Genomic DNA, 23,183 nt, shown 5'->3' on the forward strand with positions numbered 1-23,183 from the left:
CCAGGCGCCTGGCCACCCAGGAGCCCGTGGGCGAATGGGAAAGGGAGCCCAGCTCTGTGGTCAGTCTCTTTATTGAGGCTGCTCAGACCCCACGGGGAGGGCGCTGCAAGTTCCTGCTGCCCGCAGGCCCGCCCTCCCGGTGCACACCCTGCTGAGGCCACAGCGAGGGTCCTGAAGCCGGGCCAGGCCGCTCACTCAGGAAGCCCGCCTTTGCTCTTCAGGGACCAGATCCTGGGCAGGCGGAACCTGGGCTTCTTTCTCGCGTCCCCGCTGCTTCTCTGCAGGGCTGGGGAAATGGGCACTCAGGACATTGCCCGCCTCTCGGCCACAGCCCCCACAGGAATGCCCTTTCTGTCCCCTCAGAGCACCCCCTGGGGTCCCAGATCCTGCAGGCCAGGCTGGCAGAAGCCCAGCCCTCCGCCTGCCCCATAGGTTTACTTTCAGGACATCCACCAGACTGGGCACCCCTGAAGGGCAAGGTCCTGCCAGGCATGGCCCTCACCCTGACATGGTCCCCCACACTTCTCAGCTCCCTTGAGGGACAAGGAGTTTGCCCCCCAGGGAGATCCTTCCTGTTCTGGGGCTGGAGCAGCCACAAAGGTCCCAGCTCCCTCTGCCCCAGGAGCCCCAAGCCCTCCAGCGCCGGCCAGCTCCCCCAGTTACCCAGATTCTGGATCATGTTTTGCAGCATCTCGTCTTCCTCCAGCTCCCTGAAACAGGAACGGCGTGGCCGTGAGGGGCAGCCTGCCTCGGGGGCGGTGCACGGGTTCATCTTGGTCCTTCTTACACCTGGGCCCTGAGCCAAGTGACACCTGGGTCCCCACCCTCTCCCTGCTGGGCAGGTCCCTTATCTAAACATGGGGACAGGACAGCTCTGTGGGAAGGGTCACAAAGCTGGCAGCCCAGTGCGGCACCAGGAGACACACGTGGCTATGTGTATCTCAAAAACAGAACGTAAAATCCTGTCTATTGCACAGGCCATGTTGCAAGTGCCTGCAAGCCACGTGTGACTGCCACAGGGAATGACGGTTTCTAGAACCATCCATCATTTCAAAAAGGTCCATCAGCCAGGGCTGACCCTGAGGGTCCAGAGTGGGACAGGCTGCTGGGGCTAAAGGCACATGGTGGGTATCATCCACCCTGCAGGCCAGCTGGGGAGGGCTCTGAGCAGAGGGACAGCCCCACCCCACCCGCACCTGAGCCGGTCCTCATCTAGGGAGTCCACGATGTCACTGCGGTGGTTCACGGTGCTCACGTACTGGTTCAGCAGCTCCTGCTCCCGCCGCCAGTCCTGGGGTGACTTCAGACCCTCTGTGGGGACAGCCTGCCATCAGCAGGAGCCTGCTGGGCCACCCTGCTCAGGGAAGGGTCCCCACACCTCGAAGCTCAACTCCTCCACTGGAGGGGGCAGAGCCCCAGGGCCATCTGGGGTGTCTGCTGGCCTGCAGTGGGCGTTGGGCTGCCATTCCCTGAGTGGCTGAATGGGTGAGTGAACAGAGGGTTGGGTACAGGAGAGCTGTTCAGACGCAGAGGACCGCCAGCCCTTGCCAGGCCACCTCACCCATCCTCACAAAATCTGCCTGTTGCAAAGATGTGCAAATGGAGGACTAGGTACTGCTGCCCCCACCCACAGCAAGGAGGGGCAGTGGGGGCCACTCGGCCCCCTCCCAGGGTGCTCAGCTGCATCACCCACAGCCCCCCTCACTCACCAGCACTCACCACTGGGCTCTACGCCTATCAACCCTGCAATGCTCACAGCCACTGAGGCGGCAGGAGAGGGTATTGTCCCCACTTTTCAGGGCATGAACCCAGACCCAGAGAGGTGGAGTGACTAGGCTGATGACATAGCCAGGAAGTGGAGGAGGTAAGAGCCCACCCTGGGCTCCAGAGTGGGCCATGCCACCACCCATACCCTGGCTTCTCCAGGGTGCCCACTGCAGGCAGCCTCAGAGAGGCCTCAGCAAGCCTGCACCCATGCCCACTCCTGGGGCTGAAAGCCCCTTCCCCACCAGCCTGCGCTCCCCATGGGCAGGCTGGCACACCAGGCTTGGCCATCAGCCGGCGCAGCTCCCCTGCGATGTCCAGCTGCTGTTCCTCCAGGCGCTGGTCCCTGGCCCTGCCGAGGAGATGCAGGCATGTGAGGCCGGGCCCGCTGGCTGACCCAGCCTGCTGAGGGGGGCGGCATGCAGGGCCCACCTGTACATCAGCTCTGACTCCAGCCGGAGCAGCAGCTGCTTCTCATAGATGAGCCGGAACCAGTCCACCATGAGGGCGTCCTCGGAGGCATCTGCAGAACAGGGCAGCAGTATCAGGCGTGCTAAGGGCCAGGCGGGCTGAGATCAGGGCTCAGGCACGGCCTGGGGGTGGGGGTTCATGGCTCACCCCCCTCGGCGGCCCGCAGGCGCTTCTCCAGCTCCACGCCCCGGAGCTCTAGGGAGTCCAGCTGCCTCTCGATGTTCTGCACCTCCCTCTGGATCTCCTCAGGGGGCACGAAGTCGGGGTGCCACTGGGGACAGGGCGGTGGTGAGGGGTGGTGTGGGCACTGGCCACGCCCCAGGGGGTGGAGCTCCGTGCCGGGTGACTCCCTGGCCTACTCACCGTGACTGGAGCGGCTGCTGCCTGGCCAGGGTAAGCAGGGACACTGGCCGAGCCCAAGGGCCTCCCTGGAAAAGGGCAAGTGGAGCCTCCTGGACCAGGGGCCCCAAGCCTGACAACCCAGCCCCGCCTCCTTGGGGTACCCCTGCCTCCAGGCTTCCCAGGCAGCACCTGGCTGGTGCCCAAAGTGGGAGAGTCCACAGACAGACCCAGGCCCCATCCCCATGACCCCTGGCCCTGCCCTCCTCCAAGTCGGCAGCACCGGACACCCGCCCAGCACCCTGGCCTTCATCTGCAGGCTGCCCAGAGCAGATGCCCCACTGTTCAGCTATCTGTGAACCAGGCACTAGGAGGAGCCAGGGCCTCTGTGCAGGCCTCCCGGCCCTCCCTGTGGATCCTCCAGGTCTCCTGGCCCTGCTCCAAGCATATGTAGGGCTGATGCTCCTCCGGCATGCCCTTCCCCCTATTCTGGGACCACTGAGCTCCTAGTCACCCCCGAGTCCCCACCAGACGCCTTCCCCTCTGCAGAGCGCTCTTCACCCCAGAGACAGGGGTGGGCATCTTTGAGCTGACCTGGTTTGCCCTGAGCAGGGGGCTTCTCCTCCCAGCTCTGGGCTGGGGCTTCCTGCCCAGATGGCTTGGGTGTTAGCCAGTCTCCAGAGCTGGCCAGGCTATCAGGGACGGCCAGCTTCCTGCGGTGGCATGACGGGGAGGGGGATGAGGCTGCTGGTGGGCAGAAGACAGAGCAGGGTCAAGGCACCAGGCCCGGGTGGGGCCCACCAAACACAGACACCACAGGCCCTCCCCAGTCAACACAGGGGTCAGCTCTCCAGCCCTGTTGCTCACGCCTACCCACGGATGGCAGAATCCTGACCCTTAAAACAGCATGGTTGGGGCAGGGGAATAGGCCCAGTGGGCTGGTGGGCTGCTCAAGGTCACACAGGAAGTGACATGGGGCTGGACATGGGCCCAGGAGCAGCTGAGCATTCTGGGAAGACACATGTACACACAAAACTGGTGCATGCCCACACTGTCACCAGGGCCACCAGCTGAGCAGGGCCACCGTCTCCGCATGCCCAGACAGCTGTCCCCAGAGGAGGAGCCCACCCAGACCTGTGTTTCCTGGCTGGGCTGGGCCAGGTGGGCATCAGGAGCCCCTCGGCATCTGCCCAGCAATACCTGAGGGGCTGGGTCTGGCGCTCAGTGTCCTGTCTGGCTGCAGAGGAGTCAGGGTGATGCGGATGCCCTCTTCAGAGCTTCTCGAGGCCTTCTGGGGTGTGTTGCCTGCCCTCTGCTCTCTGGGGACCCGTGGCTCCTTTAGGCCCAGGGCCCTGGAGGGAAGGCAGGTCAGCCAGGGGAGGGTCGGGCTGCCCCCATGGCCCTGTGCAGACAGGCCTGAGGGAAGCACACCAACTGAAGAACAGGAGGACCTCATGGTGCACCTGGGGCCCACATCCCTGACAATCTGTGACACCCCTGGAGCACAGGTGCAGGTTTATGCATGCACCCGCCTCCATGGTGTGGGCATGTGCTCAGGTTCACATGTGGGCAGACACCCAGCCTGTGTTCAGGCCCCCAAGTATGCAGAGCCCTGCAGCCCAGTGTGCCAGAGACCAGGAGGCTAGTGTGGTTAGGCCACAGAGCCTCTCTCCCTCTGATCCTATCCGGTTTTCTGTGGGGAGCTGCCCCTGCCTTGAAGCCACCATGAGGGTGGGGGTCCAGCCTGGTGGGCATGCTCCAGCCTATGGGCTTTCACCTCCTTGGCCACTGAGGCCAGTTCAGTGGCCTGAGGATCCCAGGGGCCCCGAGGAACCCTCCCCACACGGCCACCCTCCCAGTTTCCAGTTACACGATGGGCACGTGGCCGTGTCACAGGCAGGTATGAGCTGGCTCTGCTAGCGTGACTGGCACATACAAGCAGGTGTGCGCACGTCTCTGATTGGGGAGCAGCCACCAGTCCGTGTGAGCTGCCAGGCCCCTGCCGGCATCTGCTGAGCACCCTGTGTGCAGGGCCTGTGCTAGCCCCAGGCATATGCTCTGCTCAGCTCCTGTGAGCACAAACCCAGGGTGGGTCCAGGCAGCCTGAGCCCCCCAGAACACCCCCCTCACCTCTCAGCTGGGCTCTTCTGCTCCACAGGCTTCAGGCGGGCCCTCCATCCTGCAGGCCCGTCCTCCTGGCCTTCCCGGGGGCTGGCACTCGGGCCTGCGTGGAGGCAGGGAGGCAGGTCCCATGAGGGGTTTCCGCAGGAGTGGGGGGTCTCCTGGGAAGGCTGGACTTCTTCCAGCTGCTGTCCTGCCCAGACACCCCACTCTGACTGGGAGCTATGGTTAGGAGCTGGGCCAGGACATCCAGCCAGGCCACTTGTGCTGTGTGTGCCTGGAGCAATCACCTCCCTCCCTGGCCTCAACCTTCCCTGCTGCCAAATGGGGGAGGGTGTGGCTGGGTGAGCCCCATGGACCCTGTTTGATGAATGGCTGAGCCATGGCAGCCTCTCTGCAGGCCTCCCGGTGCAGAGCAGAGTGGATTTCTCGTAGGGACTCAGCCCACAGAAAGGAGGGAAGCTTTGTGAGGTGTGTTCTCTGAGCCCAGCTCAGGAACGCCACCCCTAGGAAACACCCGGGTGCCCAGAGAAAGCGAACCTGACAGCCCCGGGAGCATGAGGCCACGAAACAGCCACGTGTGGCCCAGGACCCTCAGGGCAAGCAGCTCATAGTCAGGACAGGAAAGTAAGGACAGACACATGCAGGAACAGAGGGTCAAAGCCCCAGGAGAAGGGGCCACTGAGATGGGGAAACTCCAGAGAGCAGTAACTGTCACCAAGAACACTGACACAGAGGGATGGACCACAGAGCACCTGGCAAGTGCAGGCTGGGGCAGGGGGCAGGGCGAGCATAGCCCTGAGGGACCTGCCACCCTCAGGAGCCAGGCAGCCTGGGCAAGGAGAAGCTCCAAGGCAGTGTGGCTGAGACAGCAGGCCCCAGGGGCAGGGTCCCCAGAGCCAGACTGAGGAACAGCCAATGGTCCAGAACCGCAGGCCGGGGCAGCAGAGTGCTCCACCAGCAGGAGCCTGGGCACTGCAACACCGTGGGGCTGCAGACTCCATAATCCCCCACTGGCCCCCCACAAAGGGGCTCTCACTTACCCTTTGCCAGTGGGGCCTCCGGCTGCAGCCTGGAGCCAGCACCTTCCCTGACAGCCACTGAGGACACGGGTGAGTTCTTCCTGCCTGCCTGGGGTGGCGTGGATGCCCCTGAGTTGGTACCCACAGTTAGGGGGGCCGGCAGCTCAGTCCTTGCAGGGGGGCTAAGGGCTCGGGGAAATGCCGGGGGCAACAGCTTGGCTGATGGACTGGCTCGCGGCCCCTCAGTCCTGGTATGGGGATTCAGAGCAGGAGAGGCAGCTCGGGCAGGCCTGCAGGTGAAAGTCAGGCATCAGGGCACGAGCGAATCCAGAAGCCCCTCCCAGTATGGATCAGGCAGAAGCCCCTCGGCCTCCCCTGGTAGCTGGTTCCCAATGCCATCCTCCTAAGGGAGAGGGACAGCCCTCTGAGGCATCCACCTCTGGCCCTGGTCAGTGCCTGATATCTCACCCTCATGTTCAACTCCGGTGTGGGCAGAGATTTAAAAACCCAGGACACAGTGTGCAGGTAAGTCTGCACCCCATGCCCTCCTTCCACCTACCTGGCCAGAGCCATGGGCCAGCCAGCACCCAGTGGGCCCAGGGTGGGGATGCTCTCCCTAGACCACAGCAGCATTGGGCCCCCTACCATGCAACCCTCCTCTCCCCCTGTTGCTCCTGTGGGGACCAGGCTGGGTTCCCAGGAGTCAGGCCCTGTCCCAGCCAGACACCCCCAGAAGACCTCCCAAGGGGGCCCCCAGGCACCCAGGACACCCCAGCACTGGAGGGCAGTGCAGGCTTGCTCTCCCATGGGGATGGAGGTGCTCTGAGCCAGGAATGCTCCCCCAAAATAAGGGGTGGGTACATAAGGTAGGCACAGCACTGCCAGCCAGCCAGCTGTGGGGCCTCCTTACACACTAGACGACCGCAGTGAGGCGAGAGGTGTCCGCCCAAATCCATGTCCACTAGGAAGCTCGGAGTGTGACCTTATTTGGAAATAGGGTTTTTGCAGGCATGACCAAGCTAAGATGAGGTCGCCCTGATTAGGGCGGCCCTAAACCAATGACGGATGTCCCTGTAAGAGACAGAGAAGGAGGGGACCCAGAGACATAGGGAGGAGATGGCCAGTGGCAATGGAAGGAAGGTGGAGGGAGGGCTTGTGACGGAACCACAAGCCAAGGGACCCCCGAGGTCTCCAGGAGCTGGGAGAGGTGGAAGGAGCCCCCCAGAGCCCTAGGAGGGTGTCCCTGACCACACCCTGACTTCCAGCCTCCAGAACCAAGAGGGAGTAGATGTCTGTGTGCCCCTGGGCTGTGGAGCTGTGCCTGGCAGCCCCAGGACACTGACACAGTGGCCCTCCTTCACCCTGTCTGTCTGCTCTGTGTCCACTGGACAGGCACTGGGACATGGGCAGGGGTGGCTGGAGTCAGACCTGCTGACAGGACCTCAGCCTGGAGGACCTCCAGACAGGACTGTGTGCTGATGGCAGTCCCCGAGCGGACAAAGGTGGCCTCACAGAATGACTGTGCCCCTCCCCCTGACCAGGCACTCTGGGTCCCATCTCATTCTCCCTGTTCCCTAAAAGAAGAAACTGAGGCTGGGGGCAGCACAGCGCACCATCACCCAGCCAGGCAGGGGCCACCCTGCAGCTCCTACTCCCCACCCACCTGCCAGGCACCTGAGCACCAGCTTCCCCGAGCGCCGGGAGGGCCTTCTGCAGGAAGCTCAGCGCCTGCTCCCTGCTGCGGTCCCGAGAGGGCACACCAGCTGTAGCGGGCACCTGGCCAGGGCTGGTGGCAGCTCCAGGTGTCTGGAAGAACCTCTCCTGGGCCTGCTGCGTCCTAGTGGCTGACGGAGTCCAGGCTGGGGCAGCCGCTGGACTTGGAGATGCTGGGCTCCAACAGAGCTTGACCTGGGGGTCTGCCCTTTGGGGGGTCACCCGGCCTTGTGGCATGGTGGGGCGAGGGTCCAAGGCACTCGGGGTCATGGCGGGATGGGGACTGACCGCCGCTGTGTCCTGTGCCGGCGACGCCCACCCTGCCGGGGAGCTGTTGGTCACGCGGGTGCCGGTTTTGCCACCCACAGGGCCTGCTGGGAACCTGGGCCGGGCAAGGTTTCCCATGTGGGTGTGTGCGGGGGTGCTGGCCGCAGGGCCTGCTACAGCTGGAAGGCGGCCTTTGGCAGCTGAGTGGCTCACCACAGGCACCCAGGCCTCTGGGCTGTCCTTTGATCCTGCATGTCTCTGCCCATTCACCTCCTGCGGCTCCCGTGGGGCACTGGGGGGCTGGGAGTCTGTGGGGATGGCTCCTGGTCCCCTGGGGGCCAGGCCTGGTGATGTGGAGCTTGCAGAGGCAGCTGTGGGGTGGTGGCTGGAACAGACGAAGACGCCCGGCTCCTCGGTGGCCCGGTAGGCGCCCGGTTGCAGCGTGCTGGAGCACTGCTTACACCTGGGGGGCAGAGGGCCCGTGAGGGAGCACCAGGGTTTCCCAGGAGTGTGCACTACGTGTTCCCATGTCCACGTGTGCAGGCCTGGACTCACAGAAGTCACAGGCCACCGAGGACCTCGCTGGGGCACTGACACTCAGCAGGCGCTCGTGCCAGTTGGGACCCACCTGAAGCAGCTCCGGTGGTATAGGGTCCCCGCAGCCAGGTGCCTCTGCACGAGATGCACGTGCTGGCCACACACCCCACAGGCGCTGCTTGCTGAGGCCTGGCCCTGTGGGGAGAGCCCATCGACACTTCTCAGCCCCATCAGGGGCCGAGACACGTCATCTGCCCAGCCCCCATGGCTGCCTTCTGTGGGTAAGATCTGTGCTACAGAGCTGGGAACGAGTCCACAGGGCAGCTGGGCTCCAAGGGAAGGGGCTGGGGACTGACTCAGGGTCTCAGGGGACCACGGGCAGACTCCATCACCTGCTGTTCCCTCCCAGAGGCACAGAAATCAACCCAGTTCCCAGAGTCCAGGAGTCATGTGTGGCTCCAGCTCCTGGAGCCTGGCGTGACCACCTGGGGACAGAAGGGAGTACCCACCCACAGGCTAGCACCCAGTCCTCAGTCTCCACCTTCTTGGAAAAGTGGGGATACCCCCCCTCAGCTTGCAGGACTGGCCTGGGAGTAAAGTACACACCAGCCTTCTTCCCTGGCCCCACCTGGAGGCAGGAAACCCATGTGGAGCCCAGAAAGGTCTTCCTGGCCTGTGCAACCTCCCTGGGCCTCAGTTTACCCGTCTGTACAATGGCGTCATATTCCAACCCTGCAGGGTTGGAAAAGCTCAGAAAGCCTGTCCCGGTGGGCCTCAATAAACAGCAGCAGAGGCCATGCCCAGGACCCAAAGGGACCCCACCCCATCCTAGGCCCTGTGGTTTAGGGGTCCCACTCTGGCCTGCAAGCCCTGCTCTGAGCTGATGGAAACCCAAGAACCAGGGGGAGGGCAGGGCTGGGGGCTTACAGCCTTCAGTGTGTGGCCCTCTGCACCTCTATCCTTCTGCTGGACAGTGGGGTTTGTGCTGACTGGAGACAGTGGCTGCCCCCGGGCCGGGGTGGGCAAGGGCCTGGCCGGCTGGGGCAGGACCTTCTTCCCAGACGGTTCCTCTTCGGAGTCTGATGGGGGCCTCTTCACACCAGCCATGCCCCCAACTGGTAGGAGACACACATAAGGTCAGGGGACCCAGGCCAGCCCTGTGCACTGGCTCTGAAAACACCCAGGGTCACCCCTGGTCTTGGTTCCCTAGAGGTCCAGAGCCCAGCACGGGGCCTGGAGCCGCGTGGGAGGGCAGCTCCCGCTGTCAGGGGGGCCAGGGAGGAGCAACCGAGTAAGCAGCAAGCAAGTTCCCGGCAGGCCCGGCCTCCCCTGCGCCCCTCCCGTCCTGCTCTGAACCCCCATCTGAGGTCAGGGAAAAGGGACTTTTCTGTGTCTCCACAAGTAGGAATATAAAGGCGGGGCTGGCCTTGTGCCCACAGCAATTCCGGGGATTTCTAAGGCCTGGAGAGGAATGTGGGGGGAGGGAGGAAGGGTGCTGAGCCGTGGTGTACAAAGAAGCTAGAATAAAACCTCTGGGCTGCCCTGCCCAGCCCTGCCCTGCCAGAGGCCTCACTGCAGGCCCGAGGTCAGGACCAAACTGGGGAGGGGGCATCTGGACAGGCCTGGGAGCCCACACGGGGTCTGCCAAGCCACCTGAGCGAGAGCTGTGGGCACCCCCAGGGGTGCACAAGCGACTGAGGCCAGAGAGGCAGGAGGGGCGGGGCGGGGGCAGCTGTTCAGGGGGCAGATGGCAGAGGGGGCTGGGGGCTGGCATGGACCCCTGGGCAGAGGCTGCAGTGCTGGGAGCTCCAGACAGTGGCCACAGAAACGCCTTCCTGCCCACTCCACAAGTTGAAGGCCTGCCCATCTGGCAATGCTGGGTGCTGAGCCGTGGGGCTGAGCCTGGGCCCAGAGGAAGGGGCAGCCCCTGGAAGGGAGCAGGTGACAGGCAGGGCGGGAGACATGCTGGGAGTGTGGGGGGCCACAGCGTGGCTGGGGGACTCCAGGTGGCATGGCAAATGCCTGGCTCCCAGCCCTGGACTCACTGGGGGAGCGTCCATGGAAATAGTTGTAGTACTGAGACACATAGGTCAGGATGCTCAGCCGGTCGGGCACCTTCAGGGCCACCATGTCCTCAGCGTCCAGCAGGGCTGGGATGCCCAACTGCTCCTCGGCCACATGGAAAGCCTGGCAGAGGGGGGTGGTCAGCAGGGGTGGGATGAGAGGCCCCTTCTCTCCTGGGCCAGGCCACCAGCTCCTCCCAGAGGGGCCAGGGACAAGAAACTGCTCGGAGCCCAGGAAGGTATCTGCTCGGCCTTGGTGATCGCCTGGGCCTCAGTTCACCAGTCTGTGCAAAGGAGGTCGTACCCTGACCCTGCAGGATCGGAGAGGCCGGGAGTGGTCCCGGTGGGCTCCAGAAAACAGCAGCAGGGCCGTGCTGGAACCCAAGGGGACCCTGCCCTGTCTTGGGCTGTTTGCTATAGGGCCTTTGGTCCCATATTACTCTCAGGTCCCCCTGGAGCACCCCCACACCCCTACACCTAACCTTATGTGGTCGGGAGCAGCTTTCCCACAGGGTGGCCCTCCCCAAGGACACCTATGTCCGGGAGCCAGAGCCAGGGGTACGCAGCTTCCAGGCTGAGACAGGGATGTGCACTGGGCAACGAGGGGCAGGGGGTGGAGACCCCGGCCCTCCCCCCAACCCTTGGCCCGCCAGCACAGTGGGATGTGGGGCTCTGCCCCTCCTCACTCCCCTCCACCACCCCGGCCAGTTTCCTGCCTAGAAACTACCCACCTCACCTGATGGCTCCCAATCTCTGCTGACTTCCCTAAACTGCCTGCCTGCCCCCCACATGGGTATCTGACAGTGACACCCCAATCTTCATCTGTCCAAAATGGGACTCCTAGGTCTCCCAGACCTGCAGCCCACAGCAGCGACTGTCCCGCCAGACCAAAGGTCTCCAACTGCCTCCTCAAAATACGTCCAGAACCTGAGCCCCATTGCTGCCCCCTCGTCGCCCCCACACTCTCCACAGGTCCCAGGGGCCAGGAGTGGCTCTCAGCACAGCACCCTTCACAGAAGCCAGGTCCCCCAAAGCTGCCTACCCCTGCCTCCCTGCTCTGCTCCTCCTCCTGGCCAGGTGCCCTCCAGACTCAGCTGCCTGCCCAGCAGGACCCCCACCAGGCACACCCTCTCCCATGTCCACCTGCACCGCTACTGGCCAGGCCTCCCCTGGTGGGGCCTCAGGCACCCCCCACCCCCACTGCTTCATGTGCTCATTCCCGCAGTCAGAGCTCTTGTGACAACCGACATGCTCTATTCCAAGCTGTCCATGTGTGGCTAGTGAGGGTGTGAAATGTGGCCAGTGCAGCTGTGGAGTGAATGTGTCATTTCATTTCACCCTAAGTTTAAATTCACGCGCCCGCATGCTGAGCAGGGCCTGTGCTGTCTGTTCCCCACTAGACAGCTGGTCCAGGGCAGGGCTGCATCCACCTTTCTGTGCACCAGCACCTGCACTAACGGAGCTCATCCAGCATCATGGAAACATACTGGGCAGCAGGACTTGAACCAGGCCAGCCTGGCATCAGGGCTGAGCAGGCAGGGCAGGGGCAGCTGGCCCCACAGGGCAGGGAAGGGCCAATAGCCCATTCCAACACCCACCCGGGGTCCTGCTCTCCCAGAGCCACCTCTGGACACCGCTGTCCCTTGGGCAGGAGTCCCGGCCACTCTCTGCCCCCTGACACCTGTGCAGAGAAAGACGAGAGCAGGAGTTGGGGTCACCAGGCTGTGGAGCGGCTGTGGGGCACATCTGCCATGGCACAACTCCCAAGGCTGCTCTGAGGAAGGCTCCAGCCAGTCAGGGCCCCAGCAGACAGTCCCCTGGGTGTGGGCTGGGGGTGCGGGCAGACCCAGCTGAGCTGGCTTTGAGGCAGGAACGGGGCACTCACCAGTTTGTTGTTCTCATAAACGTTCTCCTTCCTGAGAGTGCTGAAGTTTCTGGAAAGAAAAAACACGCATGTCTAAAGCAGCTCAGCATCCAAAAAGGGTGGGGCTGGAGGGCCTCAGAGGTCACACTGTCCAGTAGGGGTGCTGGGATGGAGGTCACACAGCGGCCCAAAGAAGGCAGGCTGGGCACCCAGGGCTCTGGCCCTGCTCTTGGCTGGGCAAAGCTGCTCAGCCCCTCGGGTCACCTGGGCACGGCCAGCACAGTCAGCCCTGAAGCCACAGCCCTCACCTCTGGGCCCTGTGGGAGCTGAGCCCTTCCCACTGCCCCTCCTCAGGCAGAGGTGGCCGGGTGCAGGCCCAGAGAGCAAAGCACCAGCATGGGCAGCCCAGCAGGGGCACAGTTCCGAGAGGCTGCTCCCAAACCCTGAGAAGCTCATGGGCCTGGTGGGTCATGGGAGGGTGATGTCCCTGACTGTTTGGGAAGCTTCGCAGTGCGAGAGACGGCTCAGGCTAAGAAGACAGTGGGTCACAAGAGGCTCCCAGGGCCAATGTGTGGGAGCTCCATGCTGCCCACTGGCCAGGACCCTGCCTCCTCCTTTTGTGCACCCAGAACCCCTCAAGCAGTGCCCTTCTCGGTCCTCACAAACATACACCCGCACCTGCAGATGCTATCCACATCTAAACCCTGGGCGAGGAGCCTGAGGCACCCAGAGGATCCCACTGACTTGCCTGGGGTCACACAGCAGGGAGACACGGCCAAAGCCAGGCCACGCCCAGCAGCCAGGCCTCGACACAGCATCCTCATTCGGGAGTGGGGCACCAGGTGCCCAGCATCTTCTTGAGGGGGGGCAGACCTCAGAGCTGAGACTATCAGAGCTCCAGGCCCACATACACCCTGGACCACAGGGGTATAGGGCATCCCAGGGGCAGAGACCCCAGGCCTCCTGGACTGCAGCCTTCCTGCAGGGGCGCAGGGCACAGAGATAATTCCCAAAGGAAAGAGAAGCCTGCACCAGCCCAGGGAAGCCATGCACACACGGAACACAGGCACCCCAAAGGACACTCCCAGAGAAAACGCAGCTGGACCCCGGCAGGTAGGACACTCTGGCTGACACGGGCTGACATTTCCAGGAGGGCTGGTTAAATATGGATCTGTCTGCCTGTTCTCATCACTGTCTGTGGGGTCCTGAAGACAGCTTCGGCCCTTTGTCATGAACTGGATTGTTTGGGAAGCTTCACAGCACAGGAGACGGCTCAGGCTGAGAGCCGTGTCTCGGCTCACACAGGCTGACCCAGTATCCCTGTCTGAGCAGCTCCTGATGGTGAATTTGATGGCCCCGGCCTCAACAGCCACGAAGGGCAGCAGGTCTCAGTTGGGGGCAGGGGGGGGCAGTGAGGGGCAAGACCCTGCAGCCTGGCTTTGAGCCCTCACACACAGACCTGCCACCCTGACCCTGGGCGGCATATTGCACAAATGAGGAAATGGAGTGGGCAGGGAGGGGCCACACAAGGGAGTGGGAACGGGTCACGCCTGTGGTCTGCTCACCCCCTCCAGGAGGCCCTGTCCACCTCCAGCCCTGTCGTCCATCAACCTGCCCAGTTCTCAGGGAAACCTCACCATTTCCGCTTGGACCACCTCCCAGGTAACGTGTTCCAGATGCTTAGACCACCCATGAGCACACAGCATGCTTTTGAGCACAGGACAAGGCGTGGGAGCTTTGTTGCAGGTGGACAAAGGACCAGAAGGAGCAGGAAGGGTGTCAGCATGGCCAGCCAACCCCTTGCACCCTGGGCTTACCCCAGCAACTCCCATGGGCATGTGCCTGGCTGGTCTCTGTCTGACACCCCAGGGGTCTCTCAGCCCACCAGCCCCTCTGTCCTCAGTGCCAGGGACCCCACCCCACCCCACCCCCACCCCTTTGAAAGCTCATCTCTTCTCCAGACGTGCCCCAGGTCACTGACCGGAACAGCCATGTCCTCGGTAAGATGCCCTGTGCCAGGAAGGCAGAGAGCATGCTCTGTTTGGTCTCCAAACAAGCAGAAGGGGGCCTACCCCTGCCAGTGTTCCACTGTGGATCAGGGGCCCACCCTAGGGCCCTCTCTTCCTCCAGACCCAGAGCCAGAACTCCAGGTGGACCAGGCCTGTGACAGTGGTGCCAACACTCCTGGCAGGGTCCACGGTGTCAGATCAGTGGCTGCAGAACTGCCCTTCCCCTGGCTCAGGGACCATCCCCCCCAGGACCCATCCACACTCCTCCCTGGGTCCTCAAGGCCCCACCTTGCAGTCCCAGCCAATGTACCCCTCCTGGACCAGCTCCCCAATGACTAGCCCCCCTCCTGGCCTCAGGACATTGGCTCGCGCTGGTCCCTATGCACAGAACCCCCTTTCCCATCTCTGACACCCTGTCAGGCCCTTCACAGAGGCACCCTGTGGGTCCCCACCCCCCACGCTCACCCCACTGCACGATCGAGGCTACTTCACAAATCCCTTCAGAGCACCAAACAGACGCCCTGCCCATCCCTCTCAGGAAGTCCAACATGCCAGCCTTTTGCCAGCAGGGCGGGGGGATAGGACCCCTGGTGGGATACAGCTCCCCTTCCCCAAAAAAAGAACTGGTGGAGTCCTGACCCGGGGAGCATAGGAGTGACCTTACTTGTAGACTGGTCTTTACAGAGAGACTCAAGCTAACGTGAGGCCATGAAGACGGCCCTGACCCAAAACAGATGGTGTCCTTATACAAAAGGATGTTTGGAGGCAGGGATGCATGTGGAGGGGGACACTGTCTACAAGCCCAGAACCAAAGCCTAGAGCAGACCCCCCCCACAGCCCCAGAAGGAGCCCCCTACCCACACCCAGCAGGGCCTGTACTAAACCATGAGGCCATGCTTTTCAGTGACCCAGGTCACCCCATTTTCTGCCCTTTGGTAAGCCTAGCGTACTGACAGCCCAGCTTTGACTGACCCTTGGGGAGGCGGCTGACCCTGGGGGAGGTGGCCAGCCTGTGTCAAGGCCTTGCAGGACCAGAATGCATGAGCTTACCACCCTCAGCAGAGAGCCTGCAGGGTGCAGGGGTGGGCAGGGACCCCAAGTTGGGGCATCTCTCTCCTCCAGTTCTGTCGTTCAGTCAGTTACATTCCATTATGACCCCAAGCACCTGCCATGGAGCTAGGCACATAGTGGTGCTCTACAAATGCTGAGGAATTAGCGTGCCCACTGCCTGGTGAGTAGGGACTTTTGTGGCATTCGTTTATTCTTTCAACAACAGCTGCACAAAGGCACTCACTGGGTCAGCGGTCTGCCCATTGCTGCCCCACTTCAGCATGTGCCAGCCTAGCCTGGCCTGAGTGAAAGAGCCTGGGATACTGCCCTCCCCACCGGCCATGCTGCCCACAGCCAGTGACCTCAGAGGGTCAAGCCAGCTGGCCCCCTGCCCCCAGCTTTCTGCAGCCCTTGGGAATGTGTACCCCCTTCCAAATTCCTGGAGAGCTGACCTCATGCTGTTTACTTCCTAGAACCAAGTGCTCCACTATGGTGGGGGTGGGGTGGGGGTGGACCAGGGCTGGGAGGGGGCTGAAGGAAAAGGCTTTTCCAGGCATCTCCAGCACATCTGGAGTTAATCCCGAAGGGAAGGGAACAGAGGGGGAGAGGGAGAGACAGAGACCTGACAGAGGAGAGAGGGGCAGAGACAAGGGGGAGAGGCCAGAAGTGGAGAGTGGGGCCAGGGCAAGAGGCACTGAGGCAGGGGTGAAAGAAGGCCAGCAAGGAAGGGGCTCACTAAGGCCTACGCAGGGGAGGGTCCTAGGCAGGCACAAAGCCAGGTCTCAGGGCCCCCACCTTCTTGAACCTGGTGGGCTACTGGGATACCTCCACCTTGGCTGCCAGGCTACAGCAGACCCTGCCCCCCACCCCGGACCTGGAGCAGGCCCAGCCAGGACAGCCCTGGGCCTCCCATGGTGGCCTGAGGGGAACATCACCGGGTGCTGGGATGGGTTGTCCCAAGGAGTTGGGCTGGCAGTCCCTACCCCCACTCCTGGAGAGTCTGCCTGGAAGGCACAGCAGGGGCCTGGGCAGCAGGCCCTCAGGCCAGAGAACAGAAGGCCTCTGTCCCCAGGCGACTTCCTGCTGCCCCAAGGCAGGCTGCTTGGCCCAGCCCACCCCCTGCTCTGGCCCAGAAAGGGAAACGGTGCTGCGTCCCAGCTTCATGCTAGGGGCTTCCTGGGGGAGTCCCCCTGGCCCCCCACAACGGTCACACCTCAGGGAGCCCTGCTATGCTAGGGAACTGCCCCCTGCTCTGGCCGCAGCCCTGACATCAGCTTCCCAAGCTGAGGGGCCTGGAGGGACCTGCAGGACAGGGGTGGGGAGGCCCAGTAGACCCGATTTCTGATACCCTGCCCTCAACCCCAGGCCCCCACAAACGGCCCAGCCTTCATTGCTTTGGCCCTCCTTCCTTAAACACCCCTGGGGCAGAATCCCAAGAAAGCCAAGGCTTCTGCCTGCTGCCAGGAAGGGCGCCTGCCAACCCTCGCTGCCTGGCCCCTGGCGGCCTCGGGCCCTCCTGGTCAGGCGGAAGGAAAGAGCGCGGCCACACGCTCCAGCCCTGACAGGTCAGTCCCAGGAGGCAGGGGCCCGGCTGTTCAGGGTGTTCTTACTGTAACCTGGCTGCTCAGCTGATGTGGTGTCACTGGGGAAACAGGCGGCCCCCTCAAGACTCCTACAGAAAAGTGACAGCAGTGCAGGCGGGGCCAACCAGCTGGAGAGGCCAGGAGCCTCACTAGGTGAGCCTGTCTCCTGGCCCGCAGAGGATTCAACCAGGTCCCCGAGGGGCCACCAAAGCGGGTCACAGGTGAACTCCCAGACCAGGGCACGCAGAGACAGAACCTGGAGTTAGCGTCGCAGCTGCCAGCCCTCACCTGGCTGGCTCCAGGCCAAGCCCAGCTCCTTCACAGCTGCTGTCGGAGAGGGCCACCAGGAAACAGCTCACATGCAGCAGGAAGGACTGGTATGAAGTAAAGGGAAGGACTTCCTGGTGGCCAAGTCAGGAGACAGGATGTTCACTTTCCTGCTACCCAACAGGCAGGCTTCACAGGTCAGGCGGTGTGGGGGTGGGTCTCACCCCAAGTCTGACCTCGGGGCCCTGAGAGGACAGCACCCTGCACCTGCCTTTCACCCTGTGCTTCTTTCCCTTCCTGCCCCCCTGCAGGGGTGGGGGAGCCACAGGGCTTTGCAGTAAGACCCCATCAGCCCCAACTTGCCCAGATGCACTGCAGGGACCAGAGGGAGGGGAGGGGTGCTTGACACAGAACACAGGCAGGACAAAAGGCTGGGGCAGGTGGACAGACATGTGCCCACACTGCCAAGCACACACTCCCAATTACACTCACGGCGTCCCATCAGCCAGGGTCTGGAGCGCCTACTACACCCCACTGTACATCAAATGTGTGCAATCTTTCCAAGACTGCTGTGCTGAACAACCAGCAGCCTAAAACAGAGACATGTCCCCTCTCAGTTCTGGAGGTCCGGAGTCAAGTTCAAGGTGTCAGCCAAGAATCTCTGGAAGCTTTGGGGAGATTCTGTTCCTTGTCCCTCCCAGCTTCTGGAGGCTCCAGGCATTCCTCAGCTTATGTCCCCATTACTCCAATCTCCACCTCTGGGGTCACATGGCTTCCTCCCCACCTTGCAGTGAAACCAACCGAACTCCTATCACATCTATTGAGCTCCAAGGGCATGCCCTTATCTATAGCTGTCCAACACCGAGCCCTGCTGTGTGCCAGACATGGTTCCAAGTACTGCAGACATAGCAGCATACAAAGCAGTTGGACGTCCTTACTCCTCTGGAGCTGAAAGTCCAGCGGGGCAAGTGGACAATAACCAAGTTGGCAGTAAGAAAAGTTGATGCTCACATGTAACAAAGTGGGTGGGTGGCCTCCTCTTCCTCTCTGCCCCAGCCCTCACCACTCTCTGGAGCTACCTTGAGCTTTTACTCACCTGTTCACTGTCTGTCCCTGTGACCACATGTCACTCCCTGAGGCAGGAGTCAAGGCGATCATACACAGCATGCAGCATCATACCAAGCACAGGGCAGGCGCTCAGTAACGGTTAAACGAACAGCTATATGACGTCTGTTTCTGCCAGCACTTGGGCACACCCACATGTGCATGCCAGTGTTCCCCCTCAGGCAATGCGTGCTGGGACAGGCACATGCACACACACCCAGGCCTCTAACCCAGCACAGCCGGGAGCAGATAGAAGCTCCCAGGTCTCGGCAAGGCCCCAGATCTCCAGTTACCCCCATGCTGACATCCCAAGGCTGCTGGGTGGGCAGACAGCCACACCAACTTGCCCTCCAGTTGCTGACTTCTCATGCTGGCCCAGTGCAGGCTCCGGGGCTTGGTCCCGCCAGCTTTACCCGGGACCCTGCATGCACCCTGAGGTGCAGCCTGCCAGTCTCCTGTCCCGGGCCCACTCACAAAATTACATTCTGCCCAACGCCTTCTGCCTCCAAGGCGACCAAGGCACATCTCTGGGCAGGGAGCAGAGACTGCAGCCTAAATACCACATGGGGACCCCCTCGAGGCTCCACAGATGCATTTCACAACCTTGGGCAGCAGGAGGAAATACGTGCAGGCCTCTTTCTCAAGACTAGCTTCCCTGTAGAGAGTGGTGCTTGGGGCCAGTCCCTGGGAGTTCAGAGGACACCTGGGTGCAGGGGAGGAGCCCCAAGTGCCAACTCCTGCTCTGCCTGGTGTGCTCTGCGTTCTGAACAAGGGTGTCTCCCCCTGGGCCTCAGTTTCCCCATCTGTACAGCAAGACCTCTCTAGCAAATGTGCACTCACCCCACCCCTGGCTTCCCAGGAGAACGTTTTTAAATATTACAGTTTCCCGAAGGCACCTGAGTGGCAGCTGGAGTCCGGAAGACAGGCTTTCTGAGCCACCACCCACCCAGCCAGGCACTCTGCCCTGCAGCTTTACCTAGGCCGGTGAGGCAGGGGCCTGGGCCTGACTGGGTAAAGCTCTGTCCAGAAAGCTGGGTCCCAGTCAACCAGTGTTTGCTGAGTGAATAACCAAAGGAGCAGGTCCAGGTGGGGACAAGATCCAGCAACAAGGCAGGATCAGCCACCCGCCGTGACTCTAAGACCCTCCTGCAGGGTGACGACCGGTCCCCTCCCCTTGGCTCCCAGGGAAGGGGCGCAGCCACCATCTCGCGCCCCTTGGCCCTAGGGTGTGGAGGCCTGGCCCACAAGACCCGGGGGTCTGCACTTGCAGTTCTGAGTCGGCCCCTCCCTCGCGCCCCCGGCCCTCATTCTTAAGGGGCCCCACAGGCAGGAGAGGGCCAGTACCACGCCTGAAGCCCAGCGAGACCCCCACCATCAGGGGGCGGGTCCCAGGCAGCGAGGGGCTCAGAGAGCCCGGAAGGGAGGGTGGGAGGCGATAGCAGCGGCCCCGCGCGCCGGCCTGAGTCACAGAGTGACTAAGCGGCGGGCGGCACATGTCCCGGTCGGGCAGCGCGGCTGGGCGGGCGGCCCCCCTGAGGAGCGGCCGGGGCGGAGGTTACTCACATGAGGTCGGGCCGGTGGCGGTGCAGGATGGCGCAGAAGGCCAGCCCGTCGCGGAACGACGTGGTCATGTTGGTGATGCTCACGTCCCGGTAGCCCTCGCACTGCTGCCGGCACCACTGCTGCAGCGCCTTGATAGCCGCCATGCGAGGTGCGCGCGCCCGGGCAGGAGCCGGTGCCGCGAAGCCGAGCGCCCGGGGCCGAGCTGCCGCAGCCGCACAGTGAGCCCGAGGGCGAGCCGGCCGCCGGACAGGCCCCGCCCCTCCGCAGACAGGTCCCGCCCCACCGGGCCCCGCCCCCACACCGCGCACGCCGAGCCCGCCCCCCTGCCCGCGACAGACTCCGCCCCGCCCACACCCACCTCCGTCCCTCCTGCCGCAGCCCGAGGAATGGGCAGTGCCCGCCCTGGGGTCCGGTCCTCCGGTCCTCCGGTTCCCAGGGTGGCTTCGGGAGTTCCTTTCATTTCAACGCCTCCCCGTTACTCCCCCACCCGCAACCGTGGGGACGTGCAAAGAAGGCCACTTTACAGACGGGGAAACCGAGGCTTGTCGAGGTCACGCAGCTAGGAAGTGGTGGAGCCAGGCTGACCTCCCGGGACCCCCAGTACGACCAGAACACCTCTCGTATTTCTGCGTTTTCAAAGGACTTTCCCATCTGGGTTCCCACGCCAGCGGGTGTACTGGTCAAGGCAGGGACCACCCGCCACATTTACTGAACAGGCAGCTGAGGCTGGGGAAGGGAAGCTATTCCTGGGTGGCCCAGCTGGTGGGGACGGGGGTGCTCACCCAGGTCTTCCCCTCCTCGGGCCTGTCCACCCCAGTCACTTCCAGGACAGGAGCCCCCTCGGGGTTTCCCACTTGGAGCATCTGTGACCTGTAATTAAGGAAAAGTATCTCTGGACTATGGACCAAAGTCACTGACCAGAAATGTGAGATGACCTGCCTGGCCACGTAGCCCCCGGGCTTGTGGAGACAGGCCCACTGTTAGGAAGAAGGGCTCTTTCCGCAAGTGGCCCCTGCAGGTGACAGGGCAGCTGCTCCATGCCCCCTTGGAGCAGGCCTCCTGGCCCAAAGCCAGCACAGGGCAGCCCAGCTCTCTCTTGCAGCTGGGCCTGAGGAGTGGCCAGCAGCCCACAGCAAGTGAGACCTGGGAACAGATGATGAGCTCCCCGTCACAGGGGACATGCAAGCAGGGGCTAGACAGGCAGGAGGGGAACCTGGGATGGTCGCTGTCCTGACCTGCTGGGGGCTCCCAGCAAGAGAACGAAGGGCGATGTCATGCCATTCAGCCGGGCTGGTGGCTGATCCCAGAACCAGGAACCAGCTGGGTTTGCTTGACCCCCCAGGGCAGCAGTTCGGAGAACTGGAAAAGCCAGTGAGGAAAGACCAACTGGTGGTGGTGGGGCCTCAGGGTGAACAAGAGGCAGACAGGGTTGGCAACCCACCTTCCTTGGAGGGAACAGCAGAGCAAGGGCTGGAGCTCCATGATTAGGGGTTTGTTTCATTCTCACTCCTACCAGCCACCCCATGGCCTCTGGGGACAGTGACCTAGGAGGCACCGTGTGGGGTGGTGTCCCCATCAGCACCACACACACGCCATGTTGTGCTGCTCTCCAGGGCCCCCAACTAAGGACACCCTGGTCTGCCCACTTCTCCCACTGCTTGCTCTCTGGCCACCAGAGTCCACTCCTCTGCAGCAGCCCAGGGATCCTTCTGGAAAAGCCAGTCAGACAAGCCCTTCCCTGCTTGGCCTCTGAGCACTCTGAATAAAGTCCAGGCCCTTTATCATGCCTCCCAGCCTTACCTGCCCTTGCTGCTCCCTGGCCTCGCCCTTCCCACCCACCCCCACACTGCCCCTTCTGGCCTCAGAGCCTCTGCCCCTGCACTCACCCCCTCCTCCATGACCCCAAGTCAGCCCCACCCACAGCCAGCCACCAGTCCTCCATGGCACTCCTTCCTCCCAGATGTTTGGGCCACAAGCCTGGGGGTGCTCCTGCCCTGTCCTCTCACTGCCCACATCCGATCTGGCAGGAACCACCTCCAGGGCTACCTCCTGGTGTAAGCTTGCATTTCTGTTTCTGCCCAGCCACCTGTTCTCAACACAAACTCTTTAATAACAGGAACGGGAGCATGCCACCCCCTGCTCAAACGCCTTCTCTGGATCCTCCCCCACTACACACATAGGAAGGCAGTCCTTTTAAGGGGCCAGCCAACCCTCCCCTGAGTCAGTACCTCCTCTTCTTCCCCTCCTATGACTGCCCTGGACACCTACATTCCTGCCCCAGGACCTATACACTCCATTTCTCTCCCTGGACCAAATCTGCCAACCTCCCTTGCAGGAGGTGGGGCCATGTGGCTGAGTTCTGGCCAATGAAGTTGGTGTATACACCTCCAGACTCTTCATCTTCCTTGGCCTGCTGGCTGGATGCCAAAGACCTACCAGGTGACAGGCCGCAGGTGGAGGTGGAGTGAGTGAGAAATAAAGGGGGGCTGGGCTCAGTTGCTGGAACTTTGGGATATTTGTTCCTGAGCCAGCCAGTATTCTTACCCTGACTGATTCACATACACAAATGGGATAGCACTCCAAGGGGACACACCGCAGTGCCATCCAGAAGGCCGAGGAGGGAACATTAAGAAAGGAGACCTGAAAGATAAGTGGGAATCAACTTGTCAAAGGCAAGGAAGACTTTCCCAGGCAGAAGGAAGACACATGCAAAGGCCCTGTGGTGGGAATGAAGGCACAGTTGAGCACCGAGGGATGAAGAAAGGCACATGGCTGCAACAGAGGGATTGGGGAGGGGCAGGGCCCAGCCGGGCTCCACTCCAGCCTCTATAGCCACCCTTTTAAAAGGGGGTGGACCCCACTTGCCTTGCAGCTCAAGAAACTGAGGTCCTGAGCAGAGAGGAGACCAGCTGGTCAGTCAGGCAAAACTAGAATGGAGGAGCCCAGCCCTGCCAAGGGGTGAGGGCCCATGGAGCCTGGGTCAGCCCAGGCTAGGGCCCTGCCTGAGGGGCTGCCCCATCCAGGGCAGGCTGTTCAGGCCAGGCCAGGCAGTGTCAATCCCCCCACCTCCCGCTCCAGCACATATTCTGCCCTCTGAGATGACGGAAGGGCCCTTCCTGGAGTCAGTCTGACAGGGACAGTGCTGGGGACCCAGGGAGGCATCACTGATTTTCATCAAAAAAGCCAGCTCTGCTCATCAGCTTAGCTGCAGGAGAACATGATGTCTTCTGGGCCCTTAGGAGGTCTCACAGTGGAGGAGTGGGGTCTGAAGATCCTTCCTCTGGTGGGTTCAAACCCAAGTAACTTATTTGACCGAGGCTGATGGACCAAGCTGTAGCAGAATCAGGGTCCCTTTCCCAAACACAGCAGACCTGGTGGTGCCTTGAGCCTCTGAGGCAGAGAGGGAGAAACAGGAGAGGGAGAGCAGTGGGGTGGTAGTGGTAGGG

The 23,183-nt window shown here is 62.5% G+C and overlaps 1 protein-coding gene across 3 annotated transcripts; it reads right to left on the bottom strand.

The window, feature by feature from the left end:
• Positions 1 to 53: 53 nt before the first annotated feature.
• MICALL2 (MICAL like 2) lies at positions 54 to 19,997 on the bottom strand. Of its 3 annotated transcripts, none has more exons than XM_017656344.3 (18): positions 19,738 to 19,997; positions 12,183 to 12,231; positions 10,280 to 10,421; positions 9,162 to 9,349; positions 8,326 to 8,429; positions 7,381 to 8,160; positions 6,628 to 6,699; positions 5,739 to 6,007; positions 4,705 to 4,798; positions 3,775 to 3,926; positions 3,169 to 3,318; positions 2,599 to 2,663; positions 2,383 to 2,506; positions 2,197 to 2,287; positions 2,043 to 2,116; positions 1,197 to 1,311; positions 664 to 710; positions 54 to 286 (listed from the first exon to the last, which is right to left on the bottom strand). In XM_017656344.3, exons 1-18 carry the CDS (start codon positions 19,878 to 19,880, stop codon positions 192 to 194), a joined length of 2,754 nt encoding a protein of 917 aa, XP_017511833.3. In that variant the 5' UTR covers positions 19,881 to 19,997; the 3' UTR covers positions 54 to 191. The 3 variants fall into 3 exon arrangements, with proteins under 3 accessions (XP_017511833.3, XP_017511832.3, XP_017511835.3); XM_017656343.3 differs by having other exon boundaries at positions 3,169 to 3,321; positions 19,738 to 19,996; XM_017656346.3 differs by lacking the exon at positions 6,628 to 6,699 and having other exon boundaries at positions 3,169 to 3,321; positions 19,738 to 19,996.
• Positions 19,998 to 23,183: the final 3,186 nt, after the last annotated feature.

Source organism: Manis javanica, chromosome 10, assembly GCF_040802235.1.
Source record: "Manis javanica isolate MJ-LG chromosome 10, MJ_LKY, whole genome shotgun sequence".
Classification (NCBI taxonomy): Eukaryota; Metazoa; Chordata; class Mammalia; order Pholidota; family Manidae; genus Manis; species Manis javanica.